Source organism: Danio rerio, chromosome 16, assembly GCF_049306965.1.
Source record: "Danio rerio strain Tuebingen ecotype United States chromosome 16, GRCz12tu, whole genome shotgun sequence".
NCBI lineage: Eukaryota > Metazoa > Chordata > Actinopteri > Cypriniformes > Danionidae > Danio > Danio rerio.
Genome location: NC_133191.1, coordinates 32,778,337 through 32,800,268, shown reverse-complemented (window position 1 = coordinate 32,800,268; position 21,932 = coordinate 32,778,337). Strand labels below are relative to the sequence as shown.

At 32.1% G+C, this 21,932-nt stretch overlaps 2 protein-coding genes across 12 annotated transcripts in view; both read right to left on the bottom strand.

Moving 5' to 3' along the window:
• tmod4 (tropomodulin 4 (muscle)) overlaps positions 1 to 2,854 on the bottom strand; it is a 33,443-nt gene extending 30,589 nt beyond the window's left edge. The window contains exon 1 of one of the 2 annotated variants that reach the window (XR_012391334.1): positions 2,600 to 2,651. The gene's annotated coding sequence lies outside the window, so the exon portion shown is untranslated. Of the gene's footprint in view, positions 1 to 2,599 lie in introns of both variants that reach the window. The other variant, NM_131196.2, reaches the window with a different exon arrangement.
• Positions 2,855 to 5,392: 2,538 nt separating this feature from the next.
• Positions 5,393 to 21,932, bottom strand: part of vps72b (vacuolar protein sorting 72 homolog b) — a 57,272-nt gene continuing 40,732 nt past the window's right edge. For 2 of the 10 annotated variants that reach the window (XM_073926123.1, XM_009292400.5), the window contains 5 exons: positions 11,845 to 11,997; positions 11,287 to 11,404; positions 9,287 to 9,463; positions 8,328 to 8,472; positions 5,393 to 6,244 (listed from right to left, as the gene is read on the bottom strand). In XM_073926123.1, the coding sequence (XP_073782224.1) occupies positions 5,830 to 6,244; positions 8,328 to 8,472; positions 9,287 to 9,463; positions 11,287 to 11,404; positions 11,845 to 11,997 (1,008 nt within the window). In that variant the 3' untranslated portion in view covers positions 5,393 to 5,829. Of the gene's footprint in view, positions 6,245 to 8,327; positions 8,473 to 9,286; positions 9,464 to 11,286; positions 11,405 to 11,844; positions 11,998 to 15,423; positions 15,572 to 16,914; positions 17,003 to 17,397; positions 17,565 to 18,830; positions 18,979 to 19,057; positions 19,326 to 19,453; positions 19,585 to 19,820; positions 20,119 to 20,547; positions 20,598 to 21,126; positions 21,158 to 21,261; positions 21,353 to 21,759; positions 21,843 to 21,932 lie in introns of those variants that run through there. The other 8 variants (XM_073926117.1, XM_073926116.1, XM_073926118.1 and 5 more) reach the window with 8 other exon arrangements.

Genomic DNA, 21,932 nt, shown 5'->3' with positions numbered 1-21,932 from the left:
TTATTTTGACAGATTTATGGGGTTTAAAGATTAAAATAATGGCTAATTTTATTTGTGAAACTGACGATGGAGAAGTTAATTTTAAAAAATGCTATCAAAATGTATGAGCTGGGTGACTAAGTATGTAAAGGTGAGATAAATAATTAAAAATAAGTTAATTGCTATTAAAATGTATGAGCTGGGTGATTTAAGTATTTAAAGTTGAAAGAAATTAAAGCAATTAAGTTAATTGGTATTAAAATGTATGAGCTGGGTGACTAAGTATTTAAAGTTTGGAAAAATTAAAACAATTAAGTTAATTGCAATTAAAACGTATAAGCTGAGTAACTTGGGTATTTTAAGTTAGGTGAAGTGTCTTGCATGAGTACAACAAACTCAAAACTTAATGTTTCTGTTTACTTAAAATAGATAATTTCATAACTTAAAAAATTTGACGTAACTGATTACCTCAAATTTTTTGAGTTTTGTCAACTTATTCGGGATTACAGTGTAGGGCTGCACCATATTGGGGAAAAAAAAATCGGTTAAGCAATTGAGTTGCCTTAACTTATTGGGTTTTACAGTACTCAGTTGGTTTGAGTTCTCGTCATTTATTTGGTTTTACTGAGCTCAAATTGCTCTGTTTATTCAAGTGGATTAAATGAACTTAAATGGTTTGTTGCAATCGGTTTCCTCAAATTGTTTGAGTTACCATAACTTTTGGGGTTTTACAGTGTACATACAATATCACAACATACATTTTCACCAGATGACTTGAATACCTCTATTTTTGAAACATTTTAAGAATTTTCTATTGATTGGCGTGATCATCAAATAATGGACGGAATGTAAAAAAAAAAAAAAAAAAGATAAGTATAGCTAAACGCAATAGAGCAAACATAAAAGTGAAATAAACAGTGTTTTATGGTTTTCAGGCTGGTCAAATCATATTTAGCACTGCAAAAACTTTAATGCTTAAATAGTTCCTAAAAATGTTTATAAAAGTTACTGAAAGTGTCTGAATGTTTTAAACTCTCTTGGGGCTTAAAAATGTGCAGTGATAAATTGTTGCTCCACAATGGTTAAACTCAACAAATCTCATGTATTTTGAACTGTGTGAATATATAATCCCAATCTTATCTATATATATATAAATATATACCCTGCTAACCCTGTGATGAGACTGAAGGTCTGCTTAAGTGATTTGTGTGTGCCGAACGAATACCTTAATACTACCTTAATACGGTGTTTAAATTATATTTATTATAATGATTAAAGTGCTAAAATCATAAATGTGTTATATATGTATTGTGATTAATCTATGAATTAGATGATTAATCTATTGCGAAAATTAAAAGAATTACATAAAAATAAACATTTTTGGTAACACTTTCAGGAAAACTTTCAGGAAACATATATTTGCTAATTTTACCTCAATAAACTAATAATTACTGCTTAGTAATCTAAAGTGCCACAGGTTGCATAAAAAAGAATATTTACCATGCATGGAACCTTTCCTTGCACATGCATGTTTTTTATTTTACTTAATTATTAATGTTGTTCAGTAATTAGTCATTTTAAAGTTTTATTTTTTACTTGTAAACCTAGAAAATGCCTGTCCTTTGAACTGAATAAATGCATCTCAAGAAGCAACCTGACTCTGCTGAACATGAAGTTATTATCGTCCATGACAAAAACTTTGGTTCGGTCTCAGAAACCCAATTCCCCCTCTGGTACTTTGCAAGGACGCAGAACAAATATCAGGCACTGACACATCAGATACCAAATCGTGCGCTAGAATCACTAAAAGAAGTGTCCAGAACTCCTGGCGTGCAGCAAGAGCCTAAAAACAACCTTCTTATTCATATTCAGATACTTCTCTTAAGGAGTTTGGTCATTGGGGATGTTTTTCAGCTGACACACAGACAGCTCATAAGACTTTCTCACTATTTGTAGGTTGACTTCACCAACTCCAACCACCCAAGTGTAAAATTCCAAATCAAGCTCAGATTAATTTTAGCTTCACAAGTCAGCTACTTCCAGCTGCGTAAATCCTCCCCGCATGCAGTGTGCAGAAGTAAGTCAGCTAGGAAAATAAAAGATGTTTAAAAAAAAAAAAAAAAAGTCTAAGAGTATTACGTCACATAAAAAAGATAAACAAGTGCAATAAAAGAAATTGTTTTGAAGTAACCTCAAATCAACAGGTGCGACTGCATGCAAAGTAGAGAGCCATGCAAAACTCTGTTTTCCATAAAGCCATAACCAATAATCAAACTAGATCTCTTACTACCTGCAAACTGGAACTTTAACCTTTTACTACACACTGCACAATACAGCCTGCTCACTGGAGCTAATATGAGCTGATTAACAATAATTAACCAAAAATAAATAAATAAGTTCACATAAATATATTTGACACTTTTTTAAATTAATAGAAATGTGTTGATGGAAATACAATAACAAATAGAAAATCCTTACTCAATGCACATTTTATAAGCCTATATAAAATGCAACAACAAACTGAATAAAATCATCAAGATGTGCTAAAACGAAACGCACACACACAAACACACACACACACACAAAGAGATTAGAGTAAAAGAGTTGGTGTGTTACCTACCCTCAGTAGGACTCAGAGCTGCTGGGATCTTCTGTTCAGCAACCCTACGTTTGAAATCAGAGAAGAGCCCCCCTCTCTCGACCCCCGCCCGCCCCTCACCGGGACTCTTGCCCCTCTTAAGCCCTCCCTTCCTCGCCTACTGTCCGGGCTCAGCTGAGACAGGGATACGGGCTGCTCTTCATGAGGTCAGCATTTCATTATTTTGGCTTTGAGAGATTAGTGACTACAGTATGAAACGTAGAGAGAGAGACGGGTACAGCTGCCAAGAGAGTCCATATTCACCGGCTTCAGTAACTCAGGTTTACTTACTAAATAAATGTACGTCTGCTAGAGAAGAGTGACCTCTAGGGTAAAAAAGGGGAACTGCAAGTTAACAAACTGAATATAAGGATTTGCTGTCCCTTCAGAACTAATGTTTTGTGTAATTTAGTACAGTGTTCCTGGAGGCAGACCAACAGTACATATTTTGGATGGCTCCCTTATCTGACCTATTCATTTCATGTTTTGGAGTATCTTCTAATATTCTGCTGAGTTGACTCAGGTGTGTTTGATTAGGAGGAGGTTAAAAATGTGTACTGTTGGTATGCCTTCAGGAACAGGGTTGGGAAACACTGACTTAGTATATACATTAGCCATGTCGAATACTCAGTACTCTTCAAGATTATATTGATGAATTAATTTATTATTGTTGTTATTATGAATAATAACAACTTTCTAACAATCTGACAACTATTTTTAACATTGTTGTAATAAATGCATATTATTATTTAAGCAAATACATTAAACGAGCACATGAGAAATAAATAAAGCAAAAAAGAAAAAATACATTAAAAAATACACAAAAAAACATTCAATAGCAAAGTGTATCGCATTTACAAATACTGAGCACTAAGATTTGGCAGAAAAAACGTTTTTTTTATGGATGTGTGATGGACTGAATGACAGAGATCAATACATAGACAGACAGGTAAAGTTTTTCTTAGTGGCTTTGGTGCATTTGTCACAACACTATTTGCATTTGCACAACAGTTAATGCATTTATTAAAACAATTAGTCATTTGTGGTAGCAGTTTCTCATTCCTTCCAACAAATCGCAAATGCTTTTGGACATGCATCAACTGCTTTCATACAACTCTGCTGTTTATAACATTATCATTTGCTTATGTCTTGTCAGTCAAAATTATCTTGTAAATGCAGAATAGTCATTCCATAGAAAAAAATGTTGAACTAGTTGTCAAAATCTGTCAAGCAAATTTTATAAAAATGTTTCAATCTTTTTTCCCTCTGAAAATGTCTTCAAAATTGAACAATTTGATTAATGATTTACAGACCTGTGCATGTTGTAGGTTCAGTTCCAATATGTACTGCAATATTGTTTACAGATGTGCACAGCTCCACCCAAAGACATTTATGTTTGTTGTACATAAATGTGTTTTTATTCTTTTGCACAAGGCTGTGAATAAATTAAAATTGTAAACAGCATTTGCACTGCAGTAATGTGAAACATACATATTCAGTGTCTTGTACTCAGACACCTCACTAAATGCAGTCATGTCAAACTTTACTGTAGTTTTCAAATGGCTGTGCAAATATTGTACAGCGCAGTCTAGAGCATTTTCAGGAAGTGTCACCACAATCTGACTTTTTTTTGCATTTAAAAACATTTACAGAGTAAACGGTCCAAATGAAAACGTGACAAAGCCATTTGAATATGTTCATAAACAATGGTGCCAGGACTTTTCATATTGATGACATTGACACTTTCATTGACAGCAATACTTGCTTTTGAGGAATGAGGCATGAGCTACCCATTCTGAGCAAGTGACACGCTTTTGCAGGTTATCAACTAGGTTTTTCAGTTTGTACTAAATGTTTTGAGAAATGCATTAACTGTTGTGCAAATGTATATAGTGTTGTGAGAAATGCACCAAAGCCACTGAGAAAACTGTAATTTGATCATCTGTTTAGATGGTAAGAGAGAATGACAGAGTGCTAGTTAGCTAGCAAAATAGAGATAGTTGTATCTATCTATCTCTATTTTGCTAGCTATAGATAGATAGATAGATAGATAGATAGATAGATAGATAGATAGATAGATAGATAGATAGATAGATAGATAGATAGATAGATAGATAGATAGATAGATATTCTTCAGTGTTGTTCTACATGGCTTGCTTAATAATGATCTTCAGCTTAAGGCTCTTTGCAGTGGTGTCTGTTGGGCAGGTCAGGCCATGAGCAGCCACGTACTTCTTAGGTCTCTCAAATTATTCTAAAGGCCTGTACATTGGTGTAAAGAATATCAGTGTCCCAAGTTCTCCCAACCTGAATATGAGGACTTGCTGTCCCTTCAGAACTTCAATGTTTTGAGTAATTTAGTATACAGTATTTCCCAACCCTGTTCCTTGAGGCACACCCGCAGTACATATTTTGGATGTCTCCCTTATCTGACTCATTCATTTCATGTTTTGGAGTATCTTCTAATGTTATGCAGAGTTGACTGAGGTGTTTGATTAGGAGGAGGTTGAAAATGTGTACTGTTTGTGCTGTTGGTATGCCTTCAGGAACAGGGTTAGGAAACACTGATTTACTATATATTAGCCATGTCAAATACTCAGTTATCTTCAAAATTATATTGATGAACCCTTTATTTTTATTATTATTATAAAAAATAATAACTTATAAAGGCAATCTTACAACTATTTTGAAAGTTGTTTTTAATAAATGCATATTACATTTAATCAATTAAATTAAACATGCAAATGAGAAATAAATAAAGCAAAAAAGGAACAGTTTTAACATTAAAAAAATGTATTCAATAACAAAGCATATCATATTTACAAATACTGAGCACTGAGATTTGGCAGCAAGCAGTTTTTTTGGAGATGTGTGTAACTAAAGAACATGCATCATTTTAGTAAATAGACAAAAAAATGATAGAGAGAGAGAGAGAGAGATAGATAGATAGATAGATAGATAGATAGATAGATAGATAGATAGATAGATGATAGATAGATAGATAGATAGATAGATAGATAGATAGATAGATAGATAGATAGATAGATAGATAGATAGATAGATAGATAGATGATAGATAGATAGATAGATAGATAGATAGATAGATAGATAGATAGATAGATAGATAGATAGATAGATAGATAGATAGATAGATAGATAGATAGATAGATAGATAGATAGATAGACAGACAGACAGATACTTCAGTGTTGTTCTAGATGGCTTGTTTAATAATGATCTTCTGCTTCAGGCTCTTTGCAGTGGTGTCTGCTGGAGTGGATGGGCCAGTGCAGGGCAGGCCATGAGCAGCCACATACTTCTTATAGGCCTCCCGAATTATCCTGAAGGCCTGTACATTAGCGTAAGGAATGTCAGTGATGGGGTCCCGGTAGAGCGCAGGCTTATGGGTAACAGGACAGACCTCCTGGACAGGTACTCGAGGAGCAGGCGACTGGGGAAAGACACGCTGGAAGGACTCATCATCACTGAATGTGATGTAGGTGCGAGAGCATTTGGTGTTTACAGCAGCTGTGTTTGTGAATGGGACACCGGGTGCTGCGGAAAGCGTTGATTCGGACTGGGAAAGAGCCTGTGGCAGGTGAGGATTCTGCTGGGCGTCCTGGTCCAAACTGAAATAGATATAAAGCAAAGCAAATTTACATTTACACCACATTGTTTTCAGCAAAAAACAAAACAAAAATGTTGTCTATGCATTTTGCCATTTATTTACACAAAACAGCCTTTTGGTATAGCCTAAAAAGGCAAACCTTTACATTTGGAGGGAAAAAAGCCATGCCATTATTGTTTCAGCATAAACAATGAAAAACATTCTTTTAGTGAACCTAAAAAAATGCAACCAAAACTTGCAAAAGAAAAAAAGATGTAAAGTTTTGTATTGCAATGTTGTTGTGTAACTGTACTGAATGATGTGTAATTTGTGCAGATAAAATAATCTATACGTAGATGAAACCTTTAAACTAACATATATTAACAATGTATATATATATAGTTACTCCATTGAAATTTGTTTTAGCAACAATAAGGATGTATATATTTATTTCTGTTTACACTCAAAACATTTTTTACTTGTTCAAACTCTGTGTCCAGTTTTTTGTTCCTAATTAATAAAGTTTATGTTTATTGCTGATCTGCATCTGGGTTCTGTCCACACACTTGACAAAAGTGAGCTGAGACAACATAATTCTTAAAATTTCCCTGGGAAAAATTTCTATTCTATTTTTTTATGTTCAATCCACATATTTTTTTGTTAAAAGTTAACTTAAATGATTTGTGTTGGGACAACATAAATGAATTGTGTGGAACCCTGCATTTTTTACAGTGTAGTTTACTTTTTAATTATTATACATTTCTGCAATCATAACAGTCAGTAAGTCTGAGTTTGGTGGAGGGGGGTTGTAAAATTATAAGGTTATATAAAATGTTTGAAGGCAAAAGAATTTGTACATTTTTATTTGTATTTCTAAAACATGTTTTTGTGATGTTTTATTTAAGCATCATTCAACATGTTAATTAAATAAAAATAATACTTAATGTAAATGTGCATATTCAGTATCTTTGAAAATTATTAAAATCATGTGCATGCATAATGTATATGTACAAAACAAAAGAAAAAAAGCTCAGCTAAATACAACTCAAAATTCACATTATGACTTCAGCACAAATGTCTTTTACACAGCATAAATTAATACAGCCCCTTTTAAATAAAAAAAGGAATATTTTATCCATTTCACAGTGAATGTGGACAATATATTTTGGTGCATTTGAACAAAAGTTATATTCATAAAAATAAAAGTTTGGTCACCTAACATCTTCAGGAATATAAAAATAATACATTTAAATTAAAAGAAAATTACAAACTACTAAAGTTCAACAAAATGTTCCATTTTATATCTTTCTCTTGATTTTTATTCATATTTTTTGCTAACATATTCATTTGGGTGTCCACATTTTTGAACCATGATCCTAAGTTATTTTGTTAGATTAGTTTTGGCGTTGGTACTGAATAGTCTAATGCACATAATATACAGTACACAAATGTATATTTGTACAGTATGCTATAAAAAATATTCTGTCCCACTTTATATTAAGTTTCCTTAACTACTATGTACTTACATCAAAAAATAAATACAATGTACTTACTGTGTTCATAATGTTTTTGAGAACACTTGTGGTGCTTTTGAGTTGGGGTAGAGGTTGGGTTATGGACAGGCTTGGTGGCATGGGTAGGTTTAAGGGTGGGTTAAGGTGTAAGGGATGGTCAACAGTGTATTTACAAATGTAATTACATAAGTTAATTACAAATGTAATCACATGTATTTAATCAACTACAAGCACACCATAAATACATGTATTTACACACTAAGTAGATTGTAACAAACTATTAATTCACGTGTAAGTACATATTAGTTAAGGCCACTTAATATGAAGTGGGACCAAACATTCATTTAAAAGAGAGATCTGTGAGAAGTGTTCTCATTTATGCTGAGCACTGTGTGTATGATCAGTTAATAGCCTTTATCTCGACATTTGTAATTGTCAGGTTGTACAAAGGTTAGATAAAAACATAAACACAAAACAGCCCACCTAAAAAAATGAAAGTCTAAAGTCTGCAATGCAACAGAAATCAAAAGTAAAAAGCAAAAGAAGCATGCATTTGAACATTCAGAAAGTGGCAAAGACCCAGATAAATACCCCTCTACATCCACATTTTCTTCTTTAAGGGTGACATCAGACACCAATGGCATGAGCACAGAGTGATAGCGGATAACAGAACCCACACACTGGCGCTTCATATGAACCTGCCGTTTCTTATCTGCCTCTAAGCGCTCATAGTTTTCTGCAAAGAAAAAGAAAAATCACAGCTGTCAGCTTTCAAGTTTTATAAACAAAACAAAAATACAAAAGCAACTTATTATAAAATCTATAGTGTTTCTAAACCATGCTATAGTAAATTACTTGAAAGAATCTGTTGTGGTTATTATCTGCTATATATTACATATCTGCTATTATATTATAACACACCAGTTTGTTAAACACCACAGTTTATATATATTTACTATAATGTAATATATGGGTGACATGGTGGCACAGTGGGGTGGGTAGCGCTGCTGCCTTACAGCAAGAAAGTTGCTGGTTTGAGCACTGGCTGGGTCAGCATTTCTGAAAGGAATTTGCATTTTCTCCCTGTGTTTACGTGGGTTTCCTCCCCAGTCATGCAATACAGGTAAATTGGGTGAGGTAAATTGTCCATAGTGTATGTGTGTATGTCCTGGTCCTCCAGGTGGAGGGTTGAGCACTGGGCTGCTAAAAATTTGATCTTACGAAACACCAACATGATGCGGCTAAATATGAACTTCGATATAAACGGCCCTAGGAAGGTAAGTATAATGTAATATATAGTACAATATAATATATATTCGTTCGAAAACACTATAGTATTTACCAATAATTGCAATAGTATTTTTAGAAATCATTAAAAAGAATAAAATAAAATAAAAACTATACAAATACATTTAAATATGTATTGACACAAATACAACAAAAACACTGTGGTATTTAATTTAAATTATTACAGCATTTAAAAACGATATCTATGGAAATCTGAAAATCTGCAGAGTTATTTATCCAAAAAGAAGTTATCAATTCCTCACCGAGCGATCGAAGGTTAATCTCGGCTGTGACCTTGGCTTCTGCCAAAAGTTCTGCCTGGGTCAAAGGTCGCTCATGTCTTGTGCCCTTCCTTCGACGTGGCGCGACCTGCCTCTCCTGCAGCCTCAGGTATGTCAGTCGTGTGTGTTCAGTTGTGGACTGGCGAACTGATTTCCTGTCTAAGACAGAAACATTTCACTGCAAAAAATGTGCATTCTTACTTGGAATTTTTGTGTTATTTCTAGTGTAAATATTTAAAAATTTCTTAATTAAGAAGTATTTATTAGACAAACACAAAATATTGTCTTGTTTTTAGAAATAATATGCCATAATTAAGTGTGTAAAGCAAAATAATCTGGCAACGGGGTAAGCAAAATAATCTTGTTTTCATTCTGACATAAGATTATTTCGCTTGTATTAAGTATTTTTCTCAATTCATTTATTTTGGCATATTATTACTGAAAACAAAACAGTATTTTTGCTTGTCTAAAAAATGCTTCTTGATTTTAAAAAATTAGATAATGGTACAAGAAACAAGTCAAAATAACTGTGAATAAGAAAAGCAACTTTTGCAGTGTTCTTGGTTGAATAAAGTTCATGCTACATTGATTTGGATGAGTTTGCAAACGTTTCCTATCCAAAGTTTATGATATGTTCACCACGTGAGTAAATAGTTGGCATTCCAGAAACACATGCAAACTTAACTCATTGACAGCTTGATTGAATTTATCTCACAAACTCATTTTATTGCACTAGAAAAGATCTAATTCACGTGAAGCAGCAAAATGACTTCAGGAACTGATGCTGTTTTGTTTTTTCAGTTTTATCAGTTTGGAGTAAAATCATAAAACACAATAATAACTTAATAGCCACAACTTCATAACAATCCAATCATAACATTCAATCATTTCCTGTTGGATAATGTTGATGATAGGCACTGTTTATTTTCTTTACAGAAACTACTTTTATGGCAGACACTTTAAAGGAAGGAAGGAGGGAAAATATGTAATAAAAATTATACAGTTTGTATAGTATTGCACTGCAGATTTACAATAATTAAAGTCAGAGTGCTTTTGTCTATATTAAACTGAAATTTGTTCATTTTCAAGCGCTTTTAAAATGTAAATTTAAAACATGAAGATTCATCAGTTTAACTGATATATTTTTACAAAACAGAGAACATAACTGAACTGAAATTTTCGAAACCAAACAAATATAGCATTGTGTTTTTCTCTGTTTGTGTTGAAGCATAATCCAAACTTAATGAATCAATCACTTAATGATTGTTTAGTATATACTGTTTCAGTTGATGGTTGAATAAAATTTCACTAGACATTAGAAGTCACTAAAAGTCAGTTATTAAAAGTTATAAAAAAATTATTAGAAGTCAGGTTTATTAGCCCCTCTGTATATTTTTCCCCAATTTCTGTTTAATTGGACAAAGATTTCAACACATTTCTAAACATAATAGTTTAGATTTATTTTCTCTTTGCCATAATAACCGTACATAGAATTTTACTAGATATTTTTAAGATACTAGTATTCAACTAAAAATGCAATTTAAAGGCTTAGGCAAGTTAGGGTAATTAGGCAAATCATTGTATAAGGATGGTTTGTTCTGTAGACAACCTGAAAAAAATATTTTTACATTTAAAACTGATTTTATTCTAGCTGAAATAAAACAAATAAGACTTTATTAAGAAGAAAAAATATTATAGGAAATACTGTGAAAGTTTCTTTTGCTCTGTTAAACATCATTAGAAAAATAATTGAAAAAGAAATTCATAAGAGGGCTAATCATTTGACTTCAACTGTATATGGCACAACTAAAATCCAATAACAAAATGTTTTTTAACTCTCTGACCTTCTGTAGGGATTTCTATTAAACAGAAGAGCAGATGAACACATTATAGAACACACCTTCACTTAATTATGTAACATCTGCTGTGTTCATGTGACGTCAGCTGTCAGCACATGCAAAGTGACATCCTCTCACACTTACTGATGTCATCCTGTAGTTCGGGTGGGTTGTATTTGTCAATCTTCGTCTTGTCCGTCCTCCTGGGAAGTTCAGCCAGTTTTCGTTGTTTAGGTTTCTGACGCACCACTTTAACAGGCTCCTACACAAACACAAGGTTCTAAAATAACTCTTTTTCCATACATTTAAGAAAGAAAAAAAAAGAAAAAAAGAATGAAAGAAAGAAAGAAAGAAAGAAAGAAAGAAAGAAAGAAAGAAAGAAAGAAAGAAAAGAAGTAAGGAAGGAAGGAAGTAAAAGAAAAAAAGAGAATGATTTACTTTAAACTTTTCTTTTTTCTTTTGAACACAAAGGATGATATTCTGAAGAATGTCAGAAAAAGCAGCCATTCACATCCAGAGTAGTAACAATATAAATACTATGGAAGTCAATGGCTGTTTTTTTTTCTAATATTTTTTGTACATCTTTCTTTGTTAAGCAGAAGAAGGAGGAGGTAATGTAAATGATGACATAATGTCATATAAAGCCATTTGTAACATTTGTTTTATATCATTGTTTTATTTTATTCTTAACATCGCTTATACCTTGTAGGCTTTAGTCACCACTCTGCTCTTGCGCCGTGGGCCGTCCTCCTCCTGCTCGCTGTCGGGTTCATCGCCTTCATCAATGTCAAAATCACTGTCCACTTCATCCTCTGTTTCAGTCAGGTCACCTTTATATTCTTCATCACCTGATTCCTGCACAATTCAACATTTCAGAATCACAGAGGAAACACTAGATGGTTCATGTTATTTGCATTCCACATGAACTTTACACAAAGTAAATTTCAGATATACACTCATTTATTAGGTATGCTTCAAACAAATTAGCATTCACTAGTATAATAAGCATCAGATTACAATTTTTTTTTTCTTTTTAAAGCAGCTATACAAAATTTATATAGAGGTTAGGGCTCAGTCGTTGTTGGGATACTCTTTTAAATCTGGAAACATTAAAAACTTATATATAAATATATATTGTTATCGTTCAATATGGAAAACAATTATCGAGATTGCATTTTTGCCATATCGCCCAGCCTGAATAGAGGGTCATTATAGTGAACTAAATTTAAACCATCTCTTTACTTGAAATAAAATACACTAACTGAAATAACAGCATATGCTGGATAAGTTGGCGGTTCATTCCGCTGTGGCGACCCCTGATTAATAAAGGGACTAAGCTGAAAAGAAAATGTATGGATGAATGGATGAATGAATGATTGAATGAATGAATGAATGAATGAATGAATGAATGAATGAATGAAACAACAGGAAATATATTTAGAAATATCAGCCAGTTTCTAAGGAAATATTTATTTTTTTGTTCAGTTAACAGCTTAATGTATAGACAATTACAAAATACAGAGAATACAAAGAATGTACACAAAGAATAATAATATTATAATAAAACATAAAAACTGTCAATATATTGACAAAAACCCAACAAAATTAGCTACATCTTTAATCAATATTTACAAAAATGAAAAAGAGAAAAAATATCTAAAATATAAAGCTACAGCTGTATTTTAATTATTAAAATAACAGAAGAACAAAATGAAAATCTACAGAATGCAATAAGTTAAATAAGTCTGAGTGAATTACAATAAGTTGAAATAGTAGCACATAATTAAAAAAATAAATAAACTATTCAAAATTTACTAACATTTATATAATCTTTATAAATATCCTGCATAGTTTTTTTACGTAATCAAAAACCTATTAAAATTGATGATTTGTATTTAAATTTCTTTCTGAATTGGTCATGTATGCATTCATAAAAACCTGAGTGAAATACATTCATAGCTTTTATAAAATACTTTCAATTAAAATATGACCAAGCAAATATCCATAAGTCTGTATAAACAATGAAATAATTGTATCTATCAGATTAACCCGGCCTCATAGATTATGATTTGTGTTTCATAATTTATACTAGTATTAAACTAAGGTCAAATTATTTTTAATAGAAGGAATGACTTAGCATTTTATTGGCATAATGTCATAAATATTTGACAATATTATCAAGTGTTTATATTTATTCCCAGTAATAACACAGTAGCACATGCACCATCATCTTCCTGCACATGCTACAGTATCTAAACATGATTCTATGTAAAACTAAATCCCCACTATTCCTAAGGGCAGGATAATCTCCAGTCATAAATGTCTATTGTGGAATGAATAGAAGCACAATGACTCATGTGATATTGATCTTCTGACAGCATAAGACAATAAAATCAAGGTGACAGAACACGTTCTCACAGATACAAGTACACACGTCCAAATGTCGTGTAAATGTAACTTATAGTATGTGTGTAAATATGTCCACCCCAGACAGCACACATACGTTGGGCCGACGTCGTGCCGATTTTCAAAACTCCATCGGTGCGATGTCGCTCAGGGAGCGTTTGCTAATTGGCAAAATGTCGCCGCGACGTCGGCAAATGATCGGAAACGCTGTCCGGCCGATGTTAGGACGACGCAACCGGAAATACCGGCCGCTCCGCGGAGCCGCTGTTCTCAGGCGTTTTGCTCATACTTATGGACCACTAGCTGCAACAGCTGCTTATTTATAATAAACACGACACACCACTCTCAATAACAGTTGAAGATTTATTAATATTTTCACAAACATACATATAGATTAACTTACTTTTATCACACATAACCATGTTTTACCACGTTTAAAACAAAACCAACAAGTTGTACTATAACCATGGCTGAACTACTGTGCAATAAAGATTTTAAATACAAAGTCCATTGCAGCATTTACATTAAGACCATAGGAATATTTACAAGTACTTCAAAACATGTACACTGAGGGAGACTATAGTTTACTATAGTAAAAACACAAATAACTTGTGTAAGCACATGTTATAATGCTTATAATTTCTTAAATAGTGTTAAAGAAAATGCATGTTTCCAAGACTATAATTTTAAAATACAAGATAATACCAGTCATGTGTTCAGTGTCCAAAAGACTTTCTTCAGGGAGTTACAATAATAAGAGTACACAAACACCAACATAAATACCAAGCAAACAATATTTACAGTAGTAAATAAAATCATACAAATTAAAATAATTGTCTGATAAAATCTTATTAAAGTCTGTAGTCAATTTAAAAAAAAAAATTTGTATAAATGGCATTCAACAAATTGCAATCTCCTCTGAACTAATAACACATCAATAATATAAAATAACAATACTTTCTCAGAGATAACCAGTTTTTTTTTTAAGCAAACTCTAATGCACAGCACAAAACAGATTTTGTCATTATATATATATATATATATATATATATATATATATATATATATATATATATATATATATAATGTATTTATAAATATTTCCGTTAAACAGAAATTAAAGGGATTATATATATATATATATATATATATATATATATATATACATATATATATACATATATACATATATATATATATATATATATATATATATATATATATATATATATACATATATATATATATATATATATATATATACATATATATATATATATATATATATATATATATATATATATATATATATATATATACATATATATATATATATATATATATATATATATATATATATATATATATATATATATATATATATACATATATATATATATATAATCCCTTAATTTTTGTTTAACGGAAATATTTTTTAACAAATTTCTAATCACAATAGTTTTAATAACTCATTTCTAATAACCGAGTAAATAATATTTGACTAGATATTCTTCAAGACACTTCTATACAGCTTAAAGTGACATTTAGAGGCTTAACTAGGCAGGTTAGGGTAATTAGGCAAGTTATTGTATATCGATGGTTTGTTCTGTAGACAGTCGAAAAAAATTGCTTAAAGGGGCTAATAATATTGACCTTAAAATGTTTTTTTGGAAATTCAAAACTAAAATATAAATAAAAGAAATAAGACTTTCTCCAGAAGAAAACATAACATTTTCTTGCTCTGACCTATATATATATATATATATATATAATAAAACTGGTTGTAAATTGTGTACAATGTTCCAAGAAAACAGACAAAATTAAAAGAAATAACCAGTCATTTAGTTTTGTTTTATCTTGTGGAATGTTGCTTACACATAAAAGGGGATATATAGGTGGAATAAAAAGTGTGTCGCCATCCTCTAAATTGTTCTTGTATGTTGTCTTCATCTTTAGTCTTCACAAGTGAGGCTGGCCCAAACCGGGACTGCAGTAGCCAAATCTAATCCTTGTAGTGGGAACCCTTAAATAAAGCAAGAAACCAAAAGGAGAAAGATTAGCATTGCAGCAGTTCATATTACCACAATTATATATTATTTGTTTCATGACATATAACTGGAGTATGTGTTATGCAAGTGCCTAGCTAAAATGTGTAATTTAATTTAAACTTAAAGAGTGTGTCTGAGCACTAATTTTCAGAAAAGCCATTTGAAAGTTAAATTCCTTGTGAAATCATAATGAATGTTTTTTTTGGTTTTTAGTATCATTGTGTTAGTATAAATGTGTATCTAAATATATGTCAAATCTTCAGATACCACATTACATGCAAATTAAACTAAATTTTCTCAACTAAAATGTCACACTGTACACAACTTTTAATATATCATAGCTAGGGCCAGGAGGAATCTGCGGATGTTTTTTTGCTATTTCTGCTGAAAATTTTGGTGGAAGTCTGTGGATTTCTGCGGAATTATTTTGGGAGTATCATAACTAAAACCTTAATATATGAAATAAAAAATAATATATTTTAAAGTTTTCTTTAATGTTTAAAATGCAAATCCAATTAGATTCACTTTATTTGGTAAATAAAGCAAGTTTTTCATATAACATATCTAGTAAGACAGAAAATATTACTGTACAAACCTCATTGTACATAAATCAGACGAACATTTTCACATTAGTCAATAATATTACTGAAATTAATTAAAAAACTGAAAAAAATATAGATTTACACACATTTACTCAAGTAAATAAACAGAATTAATGATAGGCTAAACATCTGCGGAGTTCTGCAAAAAATCTGGGTCGGCCTAATCATAGCTTTATTTCTGCTACAAAAACAATTATATGTAGGCTATAGAGGAGGATATATAAAGAAATTATATATTCAACTTTCTAATTAAATGCACCTGATGCAGCTAATCAAGTCTTTTAGGCTTATTTGAAAACTTAAATGACGTGTTGGACCACAGTTGGACAACGCTCAGTGAGAATACTTTTTTGCACAAATTCTTTTTGTTCTAAAGAAACATGTCTGATTGTTAGCAATCATCAAAGAGCAAACTTTTTATTTTTTCAAATAAATACTATGCTCTTAAAAATAAACTTTCATACATCAAGAATACTAAAAATGTTTATTTAAATTGTTTTATATTTAAAAAAAACAGCTTGAGGAGAGAATCAGTACATTGGAATACTATTTTATCAGAAGGATCATGTGACACTATTAATTATATACATTGTATTAAATTCACAGTATTACTGCTTGACTGTATTAATTAAATAAAGCTGACACTATCAGAAGTGAATTTACCATACCAACCTAAAAGCTATGAAACAGTAGTGTATGTTTAAGATGTTACTTACCAGTCCTATTGTACTTTGGAGAGGTTGTCTGACAGGAGGATCCCTTCAACTCAGCAGAATTCTCAGCAGACCATCAGCGTACACCAATCTAAGAATAAAATAAGCAATTTGTTAAAAACCAAAAATATATATATTTTTTATTTCCAGGTTTATAGGAAAGCTAAAGCAGATTTAAAATGTAGAAAAAAATATAACCTATTGACAATTTAATGGCACAACATACCCCAAACTAAGCACACTCAAATGGTTAATTTACATAAATGACAACTGCTGCTCATTATACCAATATTAACTGTTAAGGATTCATTCATTCATTTTCTTTTGGGCTTAGTCCCTTTATTAATCTGGGGTCGCCACAGCAGAATGAAAGGCCAACTTATCCAGCATATGTTTTACAGAGCGGATGCCCTTCCAGCTGCAACCAATACACACTCATTCACACACACTTATACACTATGGTCAATTTTAGCATACCCAATTCACCTATGTCTTTGGACTTGGGAAAACCGGAGCACCCGGAGGAAACCCACGCCAACACGGGGAGAGCATGCAAACTTCACACAGAAACGCCAACTGCCCCAGCCGAAGCTCGAAGCAGCGACCTTCTTGCTGTAAGGCAAACGTGCTACCCTCTGCGCCACCGTGCTGCCCTGTTAAGGAATCAGATTAATATAAATGAATTGACATGTTTATTTAGTGTCTGACACATTAAATATTGCATTTTTAAATATTGTTTCATTATAAGATTTATTTCAGAATTAACTATAGAACCTGGATATATCGTCACATTTTCATGCACAGCAGCATTTTCAAGAACATAGAAAAACAGAATATAGGACAACTGAAAAAAAATAAAATAAAAAAACTCTGACTGAATGCTTTAAGTAACTGGCTAGGAATGGGCATGTATAAGATTCTGAGGGTATAATCTTAGATAAAAATATCACAGTTTCACAGTATTGTGATTACTGCTCTGAAATGTTTTTTTTTTTTTATCTCTGTGTAAAAAACAGCTACTTTTTCCCCATTGAACACAATATGTTTTATTTTAAGAAACATTTAAAATATTTTGTTACAGTAAACATGCCAGGCTAAATAATAATTTAATAAAATAGTATTATCTTCATTAGACTCAAAAACACTGATTTCTTGTGAAGGCATAAGCTATTTGTTTTTCAGATGTTTGCTGAATCGTGAGCTGACCAGTAGCTTTTGATGTGGAGGGTCTTTTGCTGCTGTAGATAATGTTGGACTATTTTTTTAAGTCTTTGATAACGCGCTAAAAACCATATACAATGCATCCGGAAAGTATTGATAGCGCTTCACTTTTTCCACATTTTTAATGGTTCAGTCTTATTTCAAAATGGATTAAATTCATTAATTTCCTCAAAATTCTACACACAATCCCCATAATGTGTGTTGACCCGATTTTAGTTAATCATTTACAAGTCAATATTGCCTATATGGATTGTGATTAAAAAAAAAATCTACATGTAAAATTGCAGTGTTAAATGCAATGCCATCAAACATTTTAGACGCACCAGTGCAAAAAGCTAGTCTAGAGCACTTGGAATGCTGGTGTAGTTCTAGTTAAATTCAGTTCAGTTACAGCTGTATATGCAGCCGGTCTCAAGTATAGGATTTAGTATTTAACTAATCTTAACAACTAAACATTTACGAGTCTGTATTAGCCAGCTCATGTACTAAAATGTAACAGATACTGTATATTGCCACCTTGATACTTAAGCTTTCTTTTAAATATTTTGTGTTCAACCGATTAATTAATTCTTTCTTTTAATTTTGTTCAGTGCAATAGTATAGCTTACACTGGTGTATTTGTATGGACCCCCCAAAATAGCGGAGGCCACTTTCTGGCCACCCAAGTATAAACTTCGAGCCTAGACACTGTGAACTACCTGTCTGTCCTGCTCCAGAACTCTTTGTCGGCTGCTTGTATGTCTGGATACACCTGCACAAGTCTTTTAACACTGACAAATACAGCCTCTGCACATCCTCACAACCAGGAGAACAGAATGATCAGGAGGACCTGAAAAATATAACCAACTGAAATCAGTTGAAATGTATTTTGTCTTGTAATGATGGCACAAAAATAAATTATTTTTCACAAAGGATGTGCTGTTACCTATGAAACATTCTATAATGAATGATCTTTTTGATCCTGTTTCCTTGATGTCATTCACTCAGAGATGGTTTGGACATTTGATTGTATCTAAACTGTAATGAATTTAAGTTACAAAAACATTGATAGCAAGACCATTGATCTTGTAACTTATACAAATTGTTAAGTATTGAACAAGTCTGCAACCAAACTAGTCAAGTTAATAATACTAATCTCAACTCAACTATGATTAGTTGTCTTGTTTCTGCTGCCCAGACGGTCTCTCCACCTGCTGATAAAAAAGGAAAAAGTATGGTATTTTTACAACAATGAAACTGCAAACAACTTAACTATAAGGGGGTAAGCAGTGAGCATCTTTTATTATAAGCAATTTACTGAATACTTTGTCACTGGTATTACCTAAAAACCAAACGTCCCAAGTTTGGCTCATAGCTGTCCACATATCTGCCCAGTAGCTTGTGGTAATACTGAAGACACTGATCAGCTGGTCCAACTGAGTTTGGAGTTGAACTGCAATCAGGCATCCAATACTGCAAAGAAAGAGAAACTCACTTTGGGTTAACAAATAATGTAATCCCACACATTTCAAGTAATTGTGCAGTTAATTCTCTTAAAATGAATGAATGAATTCTCTTATTGAATTTTCTGAGAGCTTATGAATATATTTTGTCTTCCCAAAATAGCATGTACTGAAACACAAAATTATATAAATATAATTTAATAAGAGCGTGACGTGGTGGCACAATAGGTAGTGCTGTCGCCTTACAGCAAGGATGCTGACTCGAGCCGCAGCTGGATCAGCAGGCATTTCTGTGTGTAGTTTGCAAATTCTCTCTGCGTTTGGTGGGTTTTCTCTGGGTGCTCCGGTTTTGCCTACAAGTCCAAAGACATGGGGTACAGGTGAATTGGGTAGGCTAAATTGTCTGTAGTGTATGAGTGAGAACAAGCGTATATGGTTGTTTCCCAGTGATGGCTTGCAGCTGGAAGGGCATCCACTGCGTAAAACATATGCTGGATAAGTTGACAGTTCATTCCGCTGTGGTTACCCCAGATTAATAAAGGGACTAAGCAGAAAAGAAAATGAATGAATGAATGAATGAATGAATGAATGAATGAATGAATGAATGAATGAATGAATGAATTTAATAAGAGTTAAACTGATCTGTTAACATGTCTGTCAGGAGCTGATCTACCTGTTGTCAAACTGATGAAAATGTTTTCTCAATTTACTTTAACATTTTTGTGTTTGTTTATGTTTTTATAACTTGCAGCCATTGTTAAATTTAAAAGTATTTTAAACATGCATGGACATCTAAATGCATATAGGGCACATATCTCAAAACATTATGAAATATTTCCAGATAAATCAATTTTGAATTAAAATGTATATTAATCTCCAGACTTGCATCTCCCTGATCTTTTTAAAAGAACGGCCATTTGTTTGCTCATCACTGTTTGACAAGTGTCTGGCAGTCAGTCAAAAATATACTTACATATAAAGATGTTCATCAGCAACACGGCACTTAGGTTAAACTTAGACCTCCTTTTCAGTTGATGTGGAAAACAAAAGCAAAAGAAAGAAAAAACAAAACGACTGAATACAAGTTGCATATCATGCCTGTACAAATCAAAAATTATTCATTTAGGGCTTAAATTGACTTAAGGATGAGTTAAGGAGTAAGGGATGGGTGAACAGTGTAAATATACATGTAATTCATAGCTATGATGTAAAGCTGAATTTTCAGCATCATTACTCAAGTCTTCAGTGTCAGTTGATCTTTCAGAAATCTTTTTTTAAGATGTTGATTTAGTGCTTGAGGTTGAACTAATATAATGGTGATTATCAAATGGTGCTGATTTGCTGCTCAAGAAACATTTCTGATTGATATCAATGCTAAAAACAGATGTGATGACAAATAATGTAGTGTAAACTTTTTTCTAAGATTTAATAAATCAATTAATCATAAAAAATTAAACAAAATGAAAATCACAAATATTACTTCATTAGCAGCAAATCTATATATTTACTAAGTTCTGAAGAATCATGTGATGTGAAATTTAATACCACTCACATGTTTCAATGTCAAAACTTTCTTAAAACAACTGCAATAAAGACAAGTAACAGATGCATAATATATAGACATGTAACATGTGCATAATGATGTGCAATGGAAATTCATATGAATTAATCCTATGCTTAAAGTTACCTGTCTTTCCTGTATCTTTGTGATCAGCTCCCTTCAGAAATTTAGGAATCTTGAGTTATATTTTCTGTAGCAGGAGGTTATTCTCTCACTCCTGAAACCACAGAACACTTTTTTTACTTAACATTTAGTTTAAGATACCATGAAATATCAAAACACGATTGAACTTTTGATTCACGGTCCTTTACAGTAAAATGCATATTTTAGACTACATATGGAGTGCATTCAATAAAACATTGACAAAACCTCTCATCTACACATAAAGAATAAATAAAAGCCAAAACTTTAACAAACAAGTTTAACAAGAGCTAACATTAAGTAAGTTAACGTAATATTACACCGACGCTAACGTTACCAGTGCTAATATGCTAACGGACTTTTACGAAGACTTACCACTCTTATATAACATAATATTCAACTGAATATTCATCAATTGCCAATAATAAATGTGTGAGGAACAGTTTTATGTAGTATTTGCTTGGTTTTAGGGACTAAACTTACCTGAAAACAGTCAAAACGGCAGCTTGAGAGAAGTCGTGTTGTGTCTTTCAGGTCATGTCGTGTCGTGTTGTAGCTTCGTTTCCCATAGCAACATCCTCTCCGCTCCAGTGTTGGAATGAGACGCGCGCGCGCACATCAAAGTCATGCAGTATTACATTTATAAACATGATCAC